At 31.9% G+C, this 20,537-nt stretch overlaps 1 protein-coding gene across 1 annotated transcript in view; it reads right to left on the bottom strand.

Annotated features, from left to right (window-relative positions):
• Wnt6 (Wnt oncogene analog 6) overlaps positions 1-17,365 on the bottom strand; it is an 86,184-nt gene extending 68,819 nt beyond the window's left edge. Inside the window, exon 1 of the mRNA XM_076415065.1 lies at positions 17,205-17,365. Within this exon, the coding sequence (XP_076271180.1) occupies positions 17,205-17,266 (62 nt within the window). The 5' untranslated portion in view covers positions 17,267-17,365. The remainder of the gene's footprint in view (positions 1-17,204) is intronic.
• Positions 17,366-20,537: the final 3,172 nt, after the last annotated feature.

Below are 20,537 nucleotides of genomic sequence, written 5' to 3' on the forward strand. Positions count from 1 at the left end.
TTGAGTAGCGATTGTTCATGACTACAACCAAATTTGCTTTGGTCAACTGTGTCCTTTCTTTAGAGGACAAATTGCTTAACAAATGTCTCTGGATTTGGCACATTCGTATTATCCTGCATAGAAAACTATATCAAGTCAAAACAAGACTCTTGGTTGTTTAACATACATCAGTTCTAAAATATGAAAGAACAAGGGTAAGTGTAGAATATAAGGTTAAAGTTTTGAAAGTTATAAAATCCAAACGGCATCAATTTTATTTGTAATTGGAATGCCAGTTGCCAAATTTATAACATGTCAGTTTCAATGACATCAATGAATAGGTATCAACATATGCAAAAATTTAATGATTACAAGAACAGAGAAGAAAATGATTCTTGTTGTGTTGCAAATAGTCAAGTCATTAATGAGGTTTGTCCATTAAGAATAGTAGAACTATACAACTATAGTGGATACTATTGAGAACACCCTAATGATCTAATGACAAGGAAAATACAATGCAATATTATATAAACAATTGTTTTGTAAAAATAATCATGTAATGACTGAAATTTCTTTCAGCGTAACAGCACGATAATCCATTTGTATATCTATTAAAAATGTACAAATTCAAAGCTCGAGGTGGTCAGTTCATTAATGGGGTTTGTGGTTATCAAAAATAGTAACAAAAATTCCAGTAGCGATCATAGTTGATCATATTTGGAAACTTTTAGGAGAATTTCACTGCTTTCATATATAGTTGTGGTTTTCTCGTTTGGTTTTAACTATATTGGCTGGATTTGATCTAAACGATTTTGGTCTTTTTATGGTAATGTTTATTTATATGGTTCTTGAAGTTCATGTTAATTGTTCAAGTATGTAAATCAATTTAAATATAGTGCTTTTATAAAAATAAGAAATAGGCATATAGAAATTACATTTATTATTTCATTTTATTCAATATTTTTTAAATAAAATATGTTATTTTAAAAAATGTTCAACGTTTATATCCCTCCTTATATATAGTTTCAACATTAAATCAATTATTTATTAAATTTGTGTATATTTATTAATAAAAAATAATTTATATATATAAAAAATAGTAAGTAAATGAAGCTGTATATACGCATGTGCCAAACTTTAATTATTATCTGTTTGAAAAATAAATGGAGCCCAGTAAGGATATATTTGTTGAGTAATGGGGATGTTAGATTACTTGGAAGCAATCCCAGATTTGAACGTCACAAGTCCAAGCGGGTTTCAAGATTTCATTATATAGGAACAGTTTGTTATATGTAGACAACTGCGAGTGCATTCAAGCAAGAAATAGTTTTTTTTTCAGTTTCATGTTAAAATCTTCTCGTTTTTTATTGACATGAAATTTGAATGAAATTTGAATCTAGCGAGTGGAAATAGAAATAGAAATTACTATCGATTGTTTCAATCAATGTAATGTAAAAAGTATTAAAATCAGTCGAACCAAAAATAGCGACTAAAACAGTCGATAGTAAAAAGTAGTCAATTATTAAACAGTCGATAGTCGGTTTCAGTCGTTCCCAACAGTAGTTAAAACCAAGGGTTCAAAGGCAATTGCAGAAATCGAATGAATCAGAATGTTTGAAAATTAAAAAAAATCGTTCATACTCAGAATAATAAATATTTCATCAATTTTTTGGCCCGATGTTTATAGTTAATTAGCGTTGTGTGACACTTAAGACCATTTTTTAAATAAAAACGCATTATGGCGGAAATATGTTTCGAAAATCACATCTCTCAGCTCAAGGAAATTGGATATCGCAGTAAGCTAATTTCATTGTTTAGACCTAAATAATGTAACGGTAATACGGGTTTGTTTGTTAGCTTAGCAAACAAAAACGCATCGAATGTGTGCCGTCGCATAAAGATTAATTAAAACGTCAGCTAGTTCGTGTTTTCATTTTTTTTAATCGAATGAGGTGTGAAATAGGTAAAAATACCAGAAAAAATGGCCGGATATACCACTTAATTTTATGCCATAACAATAGATGATTGTGAATCAACCTTTACAATTGTTTTCTAATTTGCACGCGTTTATTAACTGACCCCAAAAAAAGAGGAGGTTCTATGTTCGGCTGTATATATAGTCAATTCAAAATAGCAGTGACACGAGTGTCAATATGTGTCTGTCTAAAGTTGTTAATTCGTTTTACAGTCAGACAATATTATCCTTGTCAATTTATTCTATTTAAAAAGAGATAAAATGCTGTTCATGTATATTCGCTGATTTCTCCGTCAATGATGGACCGATATTCAAAATTATATTTTTGTTGGAAAGAGTGCACTTTCGCAATCGTCTCATTGGAACCAACACAAGTTAGGATCCGATAGGGGTAAGGAGAGGAAATTGAAGCAAAACCTCAATTCAAAACGGTTCAAAGGTACATACAATGTCTTCACATAATGTGAAATAGGTAAAAATACCAGAAAAAATGGCCGGATATACCACTTAATTTTATGCCATAACAATAGATGATTGTGAATCAACCTTTGAAATTGTTTTCTAATTTGCACGCGTTTATTAACTGACCTCAAAAAAAGAGGAGGTTCTATGTTCGGCTGTATATATAGTCAATTCGAAATAGCAGTAACACGAGTGTCAATATGTGCCTGTCTAAAGTTGTTAATTCGTTTTACAGTCAGACAATAGTATCCTTGTCAATTTATTCTATTTAAAAAGAGATAAAATGCTGTTCACGTATATTCGCTGATTTCTCCGTCAATGATGGAACGATTTTCAAAATTATTTTTTTATTCGAAAGAGTGCACTTTCGCAATCGTCTCATTGGAACCAACACAAGTTAGGATCCGATAGGGATAAGGAGGGGAAATTGAGGCAAAACCTCAATTCCAAACTGTTCAAAGGTACATACAATGTCTTCACATAATGTTTATCTAAAATAATCAGATATTAATATATAATGTTATTGCTGAACTGATATGACTAAAAATAGGAGGTAGTTTAGTGTAAAAGTCAGTCAGTTTGCTTTTTAAGCACTAACCGTATCATATGAGATATCGTAGAAACATTGTAACCACCTGTTTTTATAGTGTAATGTTTAGAACATTGAGCTTACACGCGGAGGTCGCGGATTTAATTCCCGACAGGGTAACTATTGGTTCTGTTCTAGTTTAATTGGAACATATGTTAAATCACCTAAACTGGGTAGCGGACCACAGGGCCACAAACGTTCCTTATTTTTAATAATTGTTTGTTTATTCTTAGTTTTGCTCATACGGGCTGGATTCCATTTTAATACTTAATATATTTTATTTATACTAAATAAAGTAACTGCGTAATTTATTAACTAAATATCTAACACAAAAAAAGAGAAAAGTTAAATATTTTTAACAAAAAAATTGAACCGACTTCAATCAATTTATTATATCATATCATACCACTATCAACTGAGCAGTTTGAACTCGGTCCCGAGTATAAACAATGCAGAAATAATAATATAATTTTGTGAAATATACACAAAATTAAATTACGAATAAAACAAATCTAATTTGTTGCACATACAAGATACCAATGAACAATGAACAACTAAATAAAAATAATATATCTGAGTTATTATAATGAGAAAGCCGAACACGAACAACAAATAATTAATTAATTTTAAGATACATAATCATCCAATCTACTATTTACGTAAGACCGAAATAGGTTGGCTGTATGAAATTGCACTTTCATATTGCACAATTAACATTTCAAAATTTATTACTTTACGATCCAAAATAATATCGTTTATTGTTAATTACTATTCGTAATGTTGATGAAAGTTTTATAAATTTGCTTAATACATAATGGAAGAATGTATTGAGGTTTTGTTCAAGAGTTTTGGTTTATTCATAAAAAAAGTTATTGATAAAAATAATTTTTTTCGTTTGAAAAGCCCATTGAAATTCGAGCTAATATTTTCCAAGGAGATATTGCCTTTCAAATTTTTCCATGATAATAATGAAAAGTTCTTAAAAACAGACATGGCGTTCAATATTGGTTACTACAAATTCGCTGATCGATCTGGTGAAATGTAGCTTCTAGAATTCTTCATGATCTATCCTATGGCAGAGCCAAATGACTTGAGAATGAACGATGAAAAGAACAAGTATTGATAACTGAGGAATCGCTCGGAATTGGAAATCCCAAGGAGATACTGTCTTCAAAACACTATTTCCTTTCTTCTACAGGCGCTGCTATATTAATACGACTTTTTATTTTAAAGGTAGTTTACGTTTTCTTCTCTTGTATTAATGATAATTGATTTTTTGCATGAAAAATGTCAACAAGGTACTTCCTGAAATATTTTAATTTTATATTAAGTTATATTAGAAGATTTTTTAGCCAGTTTTTATCAAATTACTAATCAAACTGTAATATTAGATAGTGCTGGTTTAATGTGAAAAAACTACTTTACAAGTATAGTTAAGTGATAATGAGATATAAATGTGATTAGATACTTGAGCAAACACGATCCCTAGTAAAAAGAATTTCAGTTGAAACGCTGCATTTGTTGATACAATTCTTCTATCCGGTTAATTGCTACAAATATTGACAAAAACAATATTTATTCAATGATATTAGTTTGGTACATGTTCAAATACATCACACATCATCGTTAAAATAATGAACATTTTATTGGAGTATGGGAAGAGTTAAAATACCGCCAGCTGTCTATATCACTTTTATTACTGCAATATAAGAAGAGAATATATGATATATAAAACGTAAGATAACAAAAAACCAAATACAATTTGTAGTCATTATTGGTTAATATTTAATATTGGAAATATTAGAAGCAATGGAAACATTAAGTTAGTTATAGGAACCATATATAGATGATACCCAGAAAATAAAACATTTAAATGGTATAAATGAACATTTTATACATCTAAATATTTTAAATACATAATTTGCTTTCAACTAATTTATTTTAATTGAATTAATTAATTTAATATCGATTTCGGATAATTGAATATTAGGAAACAAAGAAATAAGAATATGCATTAAAAATTGTAATTTGTATGCATATTCAGTAAAATAATATATAATTTATGGAGACACTAATGTTGTATATAATATAATAAAATTTATTAAAGAATTTTAGTTACTATTTAGGCATTTCGCATTATCCTAGAAATTGTTATTTAAAATATGACTATTAAACCTGTATACATATTAATATTCAAAAATTAAGTTCTTAGATTAAAAAGACATTAATCTATAATATATTGTAGAGAGAAGAATAATATTCAACAATTGACCGGGTGTATAGAATAAAAGATGTAATTGGAAAAGCCTATGAAGTTAAAAAGGTATGTTCACCTATTTTCTTAGATGTAGCACAAGAGTTCGATAAGGTATGACATGACGGTTTTCTTCATAAGCTAAAGAAAATAACCTGAATAAATATAACCTTACATTACAGACAGAAATAAGAGGAAGCCTTTTCTAAAATAAAAAAGCTAAAGCAGGTGTACCACAGGGTAGTACATTATACACATATGATATATCATAAAATATAACAATGGCTACACTTGTTAATAAAACTGTTGTCGGATTCAATAGCGAAGAAGCCACACGAAAATTACAAGCAAGTAACAATAGAAACTAATGATTGTGAATGACCGTAAATTGAAACTGAATGAAATAGCAGACACACTAAAGATATCAACTGACCGTGTACACCATATCATTCACGGATATTTGTGTATGAGAAACCTCTGTGCAAAGTGGGTGCCGCGCGAGCTCAATTTTGACCAAAAATAACGACGAGTTGATAATTCGGACCAGCGTTTGAAGACGATAAAGTGTAATAAACCCGAGTTTTTGCATCGATATTAGACAACGGATGAAACAAGCCTCCATCATCTCATTCCGAAGTAAAATCGACAGTCATCCGAGTGAACTGTATACGATGGAACCCATTCCAAAGCATTTGAAAACGCAACAGTCGGCTGGCAAGTTTATGACGTCTGTATTTTGGGATGCGCATGGAATAATTTTCATTGACTATCTTGAAAAAGGAAGGACCATCAAAACCAATATTACATAGCGTTTTTGGACCGTTTGAAGGACGAAATCGTCGAAAAAAGGCCGCATTTGAAGAAAAAGAATGTGTTGCTTCACCAAGACAATGCACCGTGCCAAAAATCCATTAATGGGACTTCGAATTGCTTCCTCATCCACCGTATTCTCCAGATCTGGCCCCTAGCAACTATTTCCTGTTCTCAGATCTCAAAAGAATGCTCGCTGGGAAGAAATATTTGTCGAATGAAAAGGTGATCGACGAAACTGAGGCCTATTTTGAAATAATAAATAAATAAAGCGTACTACAAGTCACTTGAAGGGAATTATGTTGAATAAAAAAACTAATATTTTACTACGATCGGCCGGGGATTTTATTTGAACTGTTAAGTACATACTACACAGAATTCAATATTAGGGATATTCCACAAAAAGTGATATAAATACAACACAAGTTTTCCAGAACAAGTCCTGGGAACTACTATAGGTGCACCAGTTACTACAATACTGATTACTTCCACCTATAGCTTCAGATACCGACCGTCACTGAGAATATCAAGAGAATTGCAAGGAGACGTGCGGACACTCACAATTTTCATGTCACTATCGAAGTAATACAACTAGAATTGGACACAGTTTCAAAAGAGTGTCTTTTCAGTGTGGCGAGATACATTTAGTATTATTTTTAGCACATAAACATTATTACCATAGAAACTAAGATAGGACCGATAGGCTCTCCTTGATACACTCGTATATCTAGTTTTAAGTTACTGTAAAGATAAATTATTAGTCAGGTGGTAACGACTAGTGACCATATGATAAATAAATTCAAAATTTTTTAAAAATTACAATATATTTGTTTTAATAAACTCAAATTTAAACTTTATTAAGTTTACGATCTCGTAATATTAATGATAATGATAATATTCTGTAGAACTGAGTAAAAGAAACAAAACAAAACGTATCTGATTATATTAGGATCAACAATGTCGCAGATTGCGGTTATACCAACCATTAATTTTCAGTACTTATAAAAATGCCACTTTATGTAACAGCTGAGATTGACAAGCGTTTGTCTCCGCTATTAAATAAGGAAAAATTGAATAAAACCGACATACAATTATCATTTAATTATCCGTTTGTGTGCGGTAATTAATTCTACACGTTCCTGTTAGTAAATTATCCTATAATTTATTGCATTTTCTTTTCAACATCTGGTTATTAAAGACATATCATGCCTCGTATCATGACAATTTATACACATGTGTCGAACTTTAATTAAATAGTACGAGAATTATGTAAATAGTGGTAGAAATTGTACATTATTTTCTAGATTAGTGTGATTTTTTTCGCTTTTTCTACAAATAATAATGAGATAGTAAACTATCGCCAGTTTTTGTTTTTTTCCTGGGATGGAAAATATGAAAACTTCACTACATAGTGTAAAACAAAGTCGCCTTTTCTGTCCCTATATCCCTATGTGCGCTTAAATCTTTAAAACTACGCAACGGATTTTGATGCGGTTTTTTTCAATAGATAGAGTGATTCAAGAGGAAGGTTTATATGTATAATACATGCATAATATACTAAGGCAACATTGCTAATTTTAGAGGTTTCTAACGTGATGTCGTAAATTAACCTATTTTTTTAGGCTTATTTAGCAATTAGCAAAAACGCTGCCTAACCCTACGAGTTAGATCAAACTAATGTACTACAGTATTGTACACCATAAAAAGGTCTACAAAAAAGTCCGCGATGGTATATGTTTATCTTTTAGGGATAACCCACATTAACCATTTTTATTGTTTATTTTTTACGTGAGAAAATGGCTTATTTACGAAGCTATTTTAAGCAATATGGCATTAATCCTTATCGAATTAAGCACCTTAAATACAGTGTGCAATTAATATAGATCAATATGGTTCCTTACAACATGTAAATTAAACAAATATTTTCGGAGATATTACAAATTTAAAATTTGCGTTTAAAAATGTGTAATTTAATAAAAATTGTATGAATTTAGATATTCCAAAGATAGCAGGAAATCTTCATAGTAATTATAGGGGAAGAGGAATTGTTTTACTCCAAATTTAATGCGTGCAGGCCAAGGGCAGTAATTAATGAACCAAAAATACTGGATCGATTTTAATCATGTTTTCATTGAGTGACATAGGCATATATATTTTATGTCCGTGCAAAGTCGGAGCGGGCCGCTATGTTTTTATATACAACGTTCATATTTTTTCTGTAGTGTATTTAATTTAGTATCAGCATTGCACCCGTGCGAAGCCGGGGCGGGTCGCTAGTACGAAAATAAACTATAAAAAATGTTCTATAACAATTACAAAAATGTAATTTTAAATATGGTGGTGGCAACATTATGGTACTCATAACAGTTTAATGCTATGCTATACTGAAGACTATTCTCATGGCTTCCACATTTTAACATCATAGTGACCCCAAACATACAGATGATGGACAAAATAAGATGAACACAATATATAGTCTAATCTTATTGCCTGCTGCACTTTTTAAATTCGTTTAAGGATAAGACAATATTTTCTGTCTCATTTTATTCTAGTTAAAAATAGATACAATGCTGTCTGATATGTTCCAATGTGCCTACAAAAATCGTCAGTAAGACATTGGGTCACTCATGGCAAAATGATAATAAAAATAGTATGAAAAAGCAAAAGTTGATGGGAAAACGTAAACGTTGGAGTAAAAGTTGATGAGGTTATGTTAGACATAATATTCATTGATAATACATTGCAGATAAATTGTTCTCCATGTTGGAAACAGGACTGGTTATGTTCCTGGTGCAGAGTTAGTGTTTTCTTCTAAGTCCAGGAGCGTCTACCATGGATAAATAAACCATGACATGTTTTTGCTGTGGTTTGAAAATCGGCTCTTAAAGAACTTGGAACAACCATCAGTTATTGTTACGAACAACGCACCATACCATAGTACACTGGTGGAGAAGATCCCAACAAGTGCATCGACAAAAGCTACAATCAAGGAAAGGCTTGATAATATATGCATTTGTTTCATTATTTTATTTAGATTAGATTTTTTTGTCAGAAACAAAATGAACTAAAACTCAGAAATAATGAGGCAACATTGCGACGTTTTGACGTCATCAACTTAGCTAACGTGATTTCACTGTTTTATTGCTGTATCATACGCCTTGTTATGATATAATTAAAACAAGCGATTGGTGAATTGGAATCTGTATTTTCCAGTCTTCAAATATGGTAAATTGTTGATACTGATGATTGTTAGTTGTTGAATTGTCGATTAGGGAGTCTCTGTAAAAAGATATATACATAAAAAATATACAGAAATATTAACCAAACCATCAGAATTTTATAAGAATATAACCAAATTGATTTCTCAATATATCTCAGTTTCCAAGCCTCAGAATAACTGAATCATTATATGGAGTCGGAGGCAATAATGAAGAAGCCACGAAAAATACAACAGGCAAGTAACAATATAAATAATTGGACATAAGCTTGGATAATAAAAATTAACGAAGGTAATAAACAACACATGAATCTTAATGCAAAACTTTGCTGGAAGGAACATATAATGAATAATAGAATAGAACTGGAATTGAAATATAGCAAAATGTATTGGCAAATGGAAAATATTACGATGTCTACATTTGCTGATGATACTACGATTATAGCTGTCGTAGACAATAGTGAACAAGCCTCACGAAAATTACAAGAGGCAAGTGACAATAATTGGACACAAGCTTGGAAAATAAGAATTAATGAAAGTAAATGTGTACATGTGCAGTTCACCTATAAATAAACCATACAAGCATCAGTAATATTAAATAACACTATCATTCCAAATAGTAACAACGCTAAGTATCTCGGAATGAATCTCGATGCAAAACTTCGCTGGAAGGAACATATAAAGAAGAAAAGGAAAGAACTGGAATTGAAATATTGGAAAATGTACTGGCTAATTGGAAGAAAATCACAATTAATAGCACATAATAAATTGTTATCATATAAGCAAATACTGAATCCTATATGGACATATGGAGTTCACAAAAAATACAGCAGCGACATGTATAAACATTATTTCGCCAGAGATATCATAAAAAAAAGTTGTAGATTATTCGTAAACGACTAGTAACAATGTAATAATTAAATAATAAAAAAAAATATAGGGAGTTCCAGAGAAAAGGAGTTGAAATCAAAGTAAAGTCAGGCGTTCAGATTATTTTGTCCATATTCTGTACACTCAGATTAATAAAAGTACCTTTAACAAATTAAGAAAGAGTTCAGTAACATAGTCCAGTTATGACGTTCCAGTAGGCAAAACCGCAATCTGGAATAAGATTTCGTAAGATTTCTTAAGCAAATTAATTAAATCAATACTTGTTTCCTCGCCTTTTAACGGCATTTAATTGAACACATTTTTTTCTCGCAACTAATGGTTAGTTATAGGTTTAATAAGCGATCGATATAAGCAACGTTTGCATGTATCTGCACGAAGACCGGTACTAATTTGGCTTCAATAAATTCAAATTGACATTAATCTATCAATCAACTCAATTTATCTGATTATTTTTTGCCACTGTCGTTTTTGTTTTTGTTCTAGCTCGTTTCAGTTCGCCACATTAACTAATTCGCTCAATTAATTACACGTTTTTGCACGTGATGGAGTGCATAAATCACATAGTTGCGCTAATTTCGGTGAGTTTTTAATTAATATCGATTTAAATAACTGATCTGGTTAATATCGGACGTGTGTAAGAGCTAATCGTTTGAATAATCTCGTTTATATTCGATTTTACATAAATATTAATATTTCCATCTACCAAAAGAAATATAATAATAAAGACTCTTATCTAGATCCAAATCCAATTTTAACATTATTGGTGGATGACTATTTTAATTAACACCAGCTCGAAGATGCGAGAGATAATATAAAACCGTGCAGTTCAGCTACAAAGCGAAGTTACTACTTAAAATTAAGTAATAAAAATCAAAACCTTATTGGCCAATTTCACCAATAATATACAAAATATTTGGGAAACTGCCGTTAAAAGCCTAAACCCAATAATAGATCAAAATCTAATACCTGTAAATCAGTTTGGTTTTAAGAATCAACATATAACAATTAGCCAATATATAAATTCCAGAAAATGTTATCGTGGCTTATTCAACAATGAAAGAAACAAAAGCAGGTGTACCACAAGGCAGTGTTTTAGGTTCTGTTCATTACCTGATCTATACATGTGATATACTACAGATAGAAAATGTTGAAAATAGCAAGTGACCAACAAGGAAATTACAAATTTACAATAAAACCAAAACTATGCAAGTAATAATATAAATAACTGGAGACAGACATGGAGTTAAGACAGTTGGGGCATAAAAGTTTAAAACGAGAGTCAATCACTGCATATTGAATTCATCCACCACCAAATTGTTCATACACAGTACTAATTACCTCAGAATAAAAGCTAATTCAAAATTTCTCTAGAAAGAAAATACCAAAAAGAAAAGAAAATAACTTACTGTAACCTCAAATGAATTTCATAATTATATTAATACGCCATTAGTAATAAAAATACTGCAAGTTATATAGATAATTTAATATATAGTCAATTCAAAGTTTACTTGTAACGTCAAAATTCAGTTCAGTTTCAGTTCAGTTTGGCTTTGACATACAACAAAATTCTAATCTAAATAAAATAATTGAACAAAAATGTTATCAAATATAATTTATTTTAACATTATATTACATCTAAAAACTACAGTTAATACTACAGCCACAATAGTTTATAGGTTAGAGTTTTAACCTCTTATCACTATTGCTTTCATGAATTTTGCATACGTCTGACAACTGGACGACTTTGACAGGCTCATTTGTTTACGTGTTCGAAGTAATCAGACAGCATTGTGTCTCTTTTTAACTAGAATATAATGAGAAGGAAGATATTGTCTGATCTTAAAACGAATTTACAAATAGCGACAGGTAATACATTAAACATCTTGATGACGCTTATACAAATAAACTTTAAATAGACTATATCTAAGGAGTTCTCATATAATAGTAGTTATAAATAAAAACGGTGTAAATATGTCACATAAATATTTCCGTATTAATATCATTGTTTATTGATAAGATTTTTCTCGTAAAATATTATTATACGTCAGAAAAAAGATGTAGATATTAGATACGAAAAAATATAATAAAGAAATCGCCATATAGTAAACTAAAACAATGCATCATAATGAATTTTCGTTAATACTTTGGCGTGTCAACGATTAAAATGTTGAGAATTGTCCTAGTTTAAAATAAGTACGATGATATTCGGGACATTTATCAGTTTAACATGTTGCAAGCATACGGTTGATCGCAGATCTAACGCTATGTGATTAATAAGGCTATATGGATATGTATATCTAAGTAAATCAATATGCCAGATAAATCCTGGCAAGCCAGAGAGTAAATATTTATCAAGAAATCCACCTCATAAAATCATATAACGATATTTGGTAATTAAAAGAAAACATTTGTTAAGGGGACAACGTAAATATGATGTTGCCGAAAAAGTTATTTCGGTTTTTCTTAATAGATGATTTTAAAGTTCCATATCTCCAGTAATACTTATTTACAGAACGACGAATAGTCCATAGAACGTTCTAGGTTTATCGTCAGAAGTAATTGAATTTTGAAAATGGGGTTTCAGAAGCTAATTTTCATCATCTTTCGATGTATTAGTTCTGAGAAACCTCAAAGCATTAATTCTGTTACCAATCGTTAAAAAAGTCAATCAAAATCTTTAAAATATCGAGGAAAACTACTACATTTCATTTCATACCATTGTTGCGAATCTAAACAATGACCATTAAACAGCTTCGAACTGTTTACGAAACACTAGATACCAAAGGAAGCTCCATACTTAGGTACCATATGAATAACGGTGAAACATGTAATGTGTCGAATTTATTTTTGTAAAATACTGCTAAAATAGAATCTTATCAAGTTAGTGTTCCAGAGGCTACAGTAAGGGAATTTTAAGTATTTGGTACGAAATATTCATAACTAGCGACCCGCCCCGGCTTCGCACGGGTGCAATGCTGATACTAAATTAAATACACTACAGAAAAAATATGAACGTTGTATATAAAAACATAGCTTCCCGCTCCGACTTTGCACGGGCATAAAATATATATGCCTATGTCACTCAATGAAAATATGATTAAAATCGATCCAGTATTTTTGGTTCATTCATTACTGCCCTTGGCCTGCACGCATTAAATTTGGAGTAAAACAATTCCTCTTCCCCTATAATTACTATGAAGATTTCCTGCTATCTTTGGAATATCTAAATTCATACAATTTTTATTTTTAAACACATTTTTAAACGCAAATTTTAAATTTGTAATATCTCCGAAAACATTTGTTTAATTTACATGCTGTAAGGAACCATATTGATCTATATTAATTGCACACTGTATTTAAGGTACTTAATTCGATAAGGATTAATGCCGTATTGCTTAAAATAGCTTCGTAAATAAGCCATTTTCTCACGTATAAAGTAAACAATAAAAATGGTTAATGTGGGTTATCCCTAAAAGATAAACATATACCATCGCGGACTTTTTTATAGACCTTTTATGGTGTACAATATTGTAGTACATTAATTTGATCTAACTCGTAGGGTTAGGCAGCGTTTTTGCTAATTGCTAAATAAGCCTAAAAAATAGGTTAATTTACGACATCACGTTAGAAACCTCTAAAATTAGCAATGTTGCCTTAGTATATTATGCATGTATTATACATATAAACCTTCCCCTTGAATCACTCTATCTATTGAAAAAAACCGCATCAAAATCCGTTGCGTAGTTTTAAAGATTTAAGCGCACATAGGGATATAGAGACAGAAAAGGCGACTTTGTTTTATACTATGTAGTGAGTAACTTTAACTTAACTCAGATGTAGTCAGTTCTACAGTGACAGTATTAACTGTAGTTCTACCCCTGAAAAGTGGTAGAACCTGATCGATCAAAACGTCACGTACATCACTGAAATTTTTACGTTTAAATCGTTAGATCGGCAGAATTTTCTTTACGTAAAACAACTAAACTTAATACGTGCGCAGTAGCAAACTCATAACATAATACTGTTCAAATGTTTGCCTTCTAGTATCCAAACAAAAATCCACACAAATTATATAATATTCTTATGAGCATCTTTAATACATTCAAGAATGATGCCCGTATTAGTTGCGCAATGATAAATATTTATCTTACAGATTAATTCAAATTTAAAAATATGAAAATATACACCGAACTAAGTGATATCAAAGCATCTCTGTCCAAATATTTGTTCTCGACTTGTAAACAGTTCCGTTATTCTTGCTTTCGGTAAGAAAAGAACCCACTGATAAGCAAAGATTTCAGCAATATACCTCTAACAGTCTCTTTAACTTATTTCAGTATTATTATTCACTATTATTTGGTCCGTGACTACATAGAATCGTTTGAAACTGAATGAAATTATTAGATCGATACACACGACTGATTTTAACTTGATCTATTACCGATAGTAATTCATATAGTATTGATATTAATGCAATTATGTGATTTATAGGCCCTATCACGTGTAAAACAGGTAACTAATTATGTAAATTAGTCAATATACTGAATTTAAACGAGTTGGAATATAGGCAAAAACGTCAAACCCCAAAAAAAAATCGAATATGCCGAGTGGATTGATGTATTAACGATCGTTTGAAGTTATTTAAGCTAAATTAATATGGGTCGTCATGAAGGTACATGCAAATCTAGTTTATATTGACTAATTATTAAGTATAATTATCATTAATTCAAGATACAAGTAAAAAAAAATCAGAAAATAAATTAAATTTAGAATTACAGTTGTTAAATATTATTTAAAAATCAACAAAAGTAATATAAAGCCATTTTGGCCAAGCACAAGAACATATTATTTAGAATTATAGTAAACTAAATTAGTTCATTCCTCCAAAAATTCTATTATATAAGAAGTATTAATAGTAATACAAAATCAAGTAAAATCAAATAAAATTAATTATTTTATAATTTAGAAATCGCAGTTAAAGAAAATCTATATAGTAGCGAACAATTTTTCCATAAAATCAACTTGATTTATTGAATTCCACGTTTCTAGTCTATAATGAATGTTTAAAAACTGAAACAATGAAATATAATTTAGAAAAATCTAAATTTTATTGGCATAGACAATTATCTGAAATACAATTGTTATGTTTAATAGAATTAATTACTAAACCAAATATTACGAAATATTTTAAAGAACTTTAATCAAAGCTATAATAGAGCTCTACCTACCTCTACCTCGATAATTCTTGAGTCATCAGCAGCAAGATTGATTAGTTATCTTTCAGAATATTAAAACCATAATACCAATAGAGTTTTCATATAAAACGTCAAATTAAAATATAGTGTCTCAGATTTTAGATGATAAAAGAAATAAATAGTAGGAAGAAGAAAAGAAATCATGTTATTTATGTAGCAAGATATATAGCATCAAACATATTTAAAGATTTAATTGAAATTGACTGTTCAAAACATAAAAAAAATTGAAGTTAATTAAAAACTAGATTGATGTTAATTTAAAGCTTTTTTTAAATCGTTATGATTAAGTATTGGTACCAAAAAAAGTATCTTAATTGAGGATTGGTTTTATATATTTAGCCATGTTATTATGGAACGATAAAAACATAGAGCAACAAAGAATATTCTCGAATTATTTTTAGAATTGGAATCATAAAAAAATTTTTGTTTTAATACAGGAAAATTCTTGCTGATATTGTTAATATTCATAATATTCTCAGTAACCCTTGTTAAAATTAAAGAAATATACACTATAATAAAAAAAAGTAACAAAGCCTGCTTAAGGTTGAAGGCATTAAAGTATATTTTACTGTTGCTTAATAAATGATTTCAGGAATTTATGGCCAAAAATATATATTAATATAACAGAAAGCTGATGAAACGTTATCAAAATTCAAGGCCCTAAAATATGTTGCATTTTAATTCGGTTAAATAATAAAATATATATTTTGTTGCTTACTAAATATTATCAAAATAATCATAATAAATCAATAACTTAATTAATAGTTTTAGTATTGGCTCCATAACATCTTAAAGACGTAACTGGATGCATTTTGTCAACAAAAATAATTGTTGGACGTTTTATATATTATATTTCATGCTTAATTAATTAATGTGTTAGATTTAAAGATAAATTCGCGAAATTGTATTTTTTCTCGGGATTTGAACATATTTAATTAAAACATTTTAGGATTTGTAATGTGTGAAATATGTGTTTATCGAAAATATGTGGATAAACAAGTAAAATTATTACTAAATAGCAAATGTATATTGAATATATTATGTTTCCTGCTATACTAATTGCCTCATCATTAATTAAACTAAAATGAAAGTGTTGGAATTAAAGGTAAATTAGAGAAATTATATTTTTATTAGGACTTGAACAGGTGCATGTAAAAATAAAGTATTATTGAAAAAATAATAGATTTTGTGATACGTGAAATATGTAGTTACCGAAAATATATGTGTACAAAAAAAAATATCGAAAGGTTTCTAAATATTAAAGCAACTTACTAACTAACTAAATGTTCCTAGTAATTTTTATAAAATATTTTGATTTATTATCTTAATATTTGCTCTACAATACTAGCTAGAGGTAACATAAGGAATATAACATTAAATCAGTGTTGTGGAGTTGAGAAAATATTTTACTGATGATATACGATATATTTATTTCAGGTCCTTATAAAATCTTTTGATTTATAATCTTAATATTTGTTTTACAATACTAGCAAGCGATAATTTAAGAAATCTAATATATCCAAATATGAGTTGTGGATTGGTGAATATATTTTATTGTTATATTTATTTCAAGCTTCATTAATTAAATATTTTGTAGTATAATAAATAATTAAGGTCGTGGGTTTTTGGGGTAAATTTGTTTTAAGCACGAAAATAGTTAATATTAAAGGAAAAGCTATCGGTTTTCGTTTCATTTCGGGTATATTAAGGGTCTGATAATAAGTGGACCCTTACGGATTAAGACGAGATCTCCGAAGGGCTTTTGTACTTACCAGGACAATGTGGAGATCGGGGATACGAGCAGCAGGTACACGGGCACGAGCACCGCGCGCATCGCATCACTGGGCCGCGTGCCCCATCACTGCACACGCGACATTCAACCGCTACCAAAAGCACTCTCTGCGAGACCGCCGTTGACGCTCGAAGCAGAGCCGGCAAAACGCTTGCGCGGTTTTAAAAGAAAGCTTACCGGAGCTTTTGAGACGCTTAAGTCTCGATTAAGGATCGGCGTGGCGGTGTCGAAGGCGCGGGGGACACCTGGAGCGGACCCCGCCGACGTCGTCTTCGAAGGTTTGCGGACCGGCGAAGATTGAGTCGTTGCCTCCATTTGGACGTCTCGTTCGGATAGATTTTGGAACATTATAGGCTTCGTTACGACAAAAATTACACTGTGTGATATAATTTTTCCGAACATAAAGTCGTTATTCATTCCATTTCTAAAACATTGTCTATTGATATGGATGTTCACAATGGCAGGAAAATATGAAACTAATTTTGGACTTATTCAAAGACAAAGAATACAACTGGAGTGTTTGAACTGATTTAAAAGTTGTAGCTATATTGCTTCGACTACAAGGAAGTATTACGAAATATTGTTGTATTCTCCGTTTATTGGATAGTAGAGATACTGAAAACCATTACGAGGCTAAAGATTGGACAAAAAGAACTGACTTTGTTTGTGGTAAATCAACCGTTAAAAATAAATGTATGAGGAATTAATGAATTCAGGCAATCAAATAGAATTCATGATTATGATTTAGGAAACAAAAAAAATTGGATTATTTTAAGTCTTTACACTTATTTCCACCCTTAATATGTTAAAACGACTGAATGTTCCAAATCCGAAGAAAATTTGCGCATAAACCAATTACGCTCGCATTACTAATCCCATTTTGTCGTTTGGGACGTAAACTTGCATACTACATTGTTCCTTCAGGCTGCCATTTGCATATCGTGCTTTATTTCAACGGCCGAACAAAGTGCTACGAGCAATTGGCGTCCGAACTAAAATCGTCCGCGATGATAAAAAGAAAACTTACACGTCGATCCCGATATTTCATATATATCAACAGGCGACTATATTTTGATCAAAGGGTATCTCTTGGCGAAAATACTCTACCTAAAACAACCATTTTCCTACTATCGTCTACTGATGATGAGTAATTTTAAGATGTTCTGCAATTTTTGCAGAAAAAACTTACCTATTTTTTTATAAATTAAGTCCAACCTACGTTCTTTTCTGTTCACAAGTTTGGTAATCCCTTTGTCATTAACATTGTTTCCTTAGGAAATCACCAGGCTACGATTTATAACAGGAGAATTACTGCAAAAACTACCAAGAAAGGGAGTTATAAAACTCACAAACTTATACAAATGCGATACAATGGGTATATTAAAATTTACGTGGAACATCTAAGACTACAAAATGAGAATTTTGTAATCAAAATTAAAATGACCGTTTTCGTTTCTTAAATAATTTCGGCCTATACTTGGACACTGTAGTCATATGGATATAATAATACAAAGATATGAGGACAAATTTTATAATGTGGCGAACGCCTCGACCCTTTAGGCCACCAGGAATTCATCAACAACAACTACAAAGGTTGGCAACGCCGGTGGATTGGTACCATGCAGTTCCAGACTATAAAAGACCATCACGACTACGTCTCGCTCTCTTTTCTTTTCTCCATCCCCTTGTAATACTACCACTTCCACAGCGCTACCGTACTTCCTCTACCTAACCTAATATCCTGTCAGTCCTCCCGTCGACCACATGTTTAATTTAATATTAATATAAATAGTATTTCTTCAAGCAGTGTTTTCAGTTCTCGTGCAAATTCCTTCCAAAAATAGTAGTGAGTGTTTTGACAAATAATCGCAGCGGCAGCCACACATTTCGACCGACTGACCGACCCGACGAACATTCCTACAGTTGGTGACCCCGGCGTGATCAAAGTGACCAACAGGTAAATCAACTTAACATAAGCCACTTGACAGGTGCTTGACACGTGCATAGAAGGATAGCACGAGGAACGGAACCCATCAACATCACATGGTCGACGACATCCCACGAGACTAACCTGATTTACGAAAACCACAGAAGCCCATCACGTTTACCAGCAACACATGAACACCCTCGCATCACGAAACGGGACACGTAACACACTTATACGTACCCTCAAACAAAGCTAAACGACCCAAGACGAACGACGTCCTGCTACAACTCCGATGGCAGCTGATCCCGTAAAACTCCTCGCTCAGGTTGGGATCTCCATCTCATTAGCAGTTCCCGGGCGTTTGTTTGCGTGATTGCGAGTGTACTCCGGAACCTGCACCACATAGAGGTACGTTCCACGGCAGTACTACTAGGAGGGGAGTTATGTGGCGACCGCCACGACCCTTTAAGCCACCAGGAATTCATCAACAACAACTACAAAGGTAGGCAACGCCGGTGGATTGGTACCATGCAGTTCCATGAGATAAAAGACCATCACAACGACGTTTCGCTCTCTTTTCTTTTCTCTACCCCCTTGTAATACTACCACTTCCACGGCGCTACCGTACTTCCTCTACCTAACCTAATATCCTGTCAGTCCTCCCGTCGACCACATGTTTAATTTAATATTAATATAAATAGTATTTCTTCAAGCAATGTTTTCACTTCTCGTGCAAATTCCTTCCAAAAATAGTAGTGAGTGTTACTGACAAATAATCGCAGCGGCAGCCACACATTTCGACCGACTGACCGACCCGACGAACATTCCTACAGTTGGTGACCCCGGCGTGATCAAAGTGACCAACAGGTAAATCAACTTAACATAAGCCACTTGACAGGTGCTTGACACGTGCATGGAAGGATAGCACGAGGAACGGAACCCATCAACATCACATGGTCGACAACATCCCACGAGACTAACCTGATTTACGAAAACCACAGAAGCCCATCATGTTTACCAGCAACACATGAACACCCTCGCATCACGAAACCGGACACGTAACACACATATACGTACCCTCAAACAAAGCTAAACGACCCAAGAGGAACGACGTCCTGCTACAACTCCGATGGCAGCTGATCCCGTAAAACTCCTCGCTCAGGTTGGGATCTCCATCTCATTAGCAGTCCCCGGGCGTTTGTTTGCGTGATTGCGAGTGTACTCCGGAACCTGCACCACATATAGGTACGTTCCACGGCAGTACCACTAGGAGGGAAGTTATGTGGCGACCGCCACGACCCTTTAAGCCACCAGGAATTCATCAACAACAACTACAAAGGTTGGCAACGCCGGTGGATTGGTACCATGCAGTTCCAGGAGATAAAA

The sequence above is a fragment of the Rhynchophorus ferrugineus genome, unplaced genomic scaffold (genome assembly GCF_030347505.1).
Source record: "Rhynchophorus ferrugineus isolate W39M unplaced genomic scaffold, kcgeb_rfMv2 rfM9, whole genome shotgun sequence".
NCBI lineage: Eukaryota > Metazoa > Arthropoda > Insecta > Coleoptera > Curculionidae > Rhynchophorus > Rhynchophorus ferrugineus.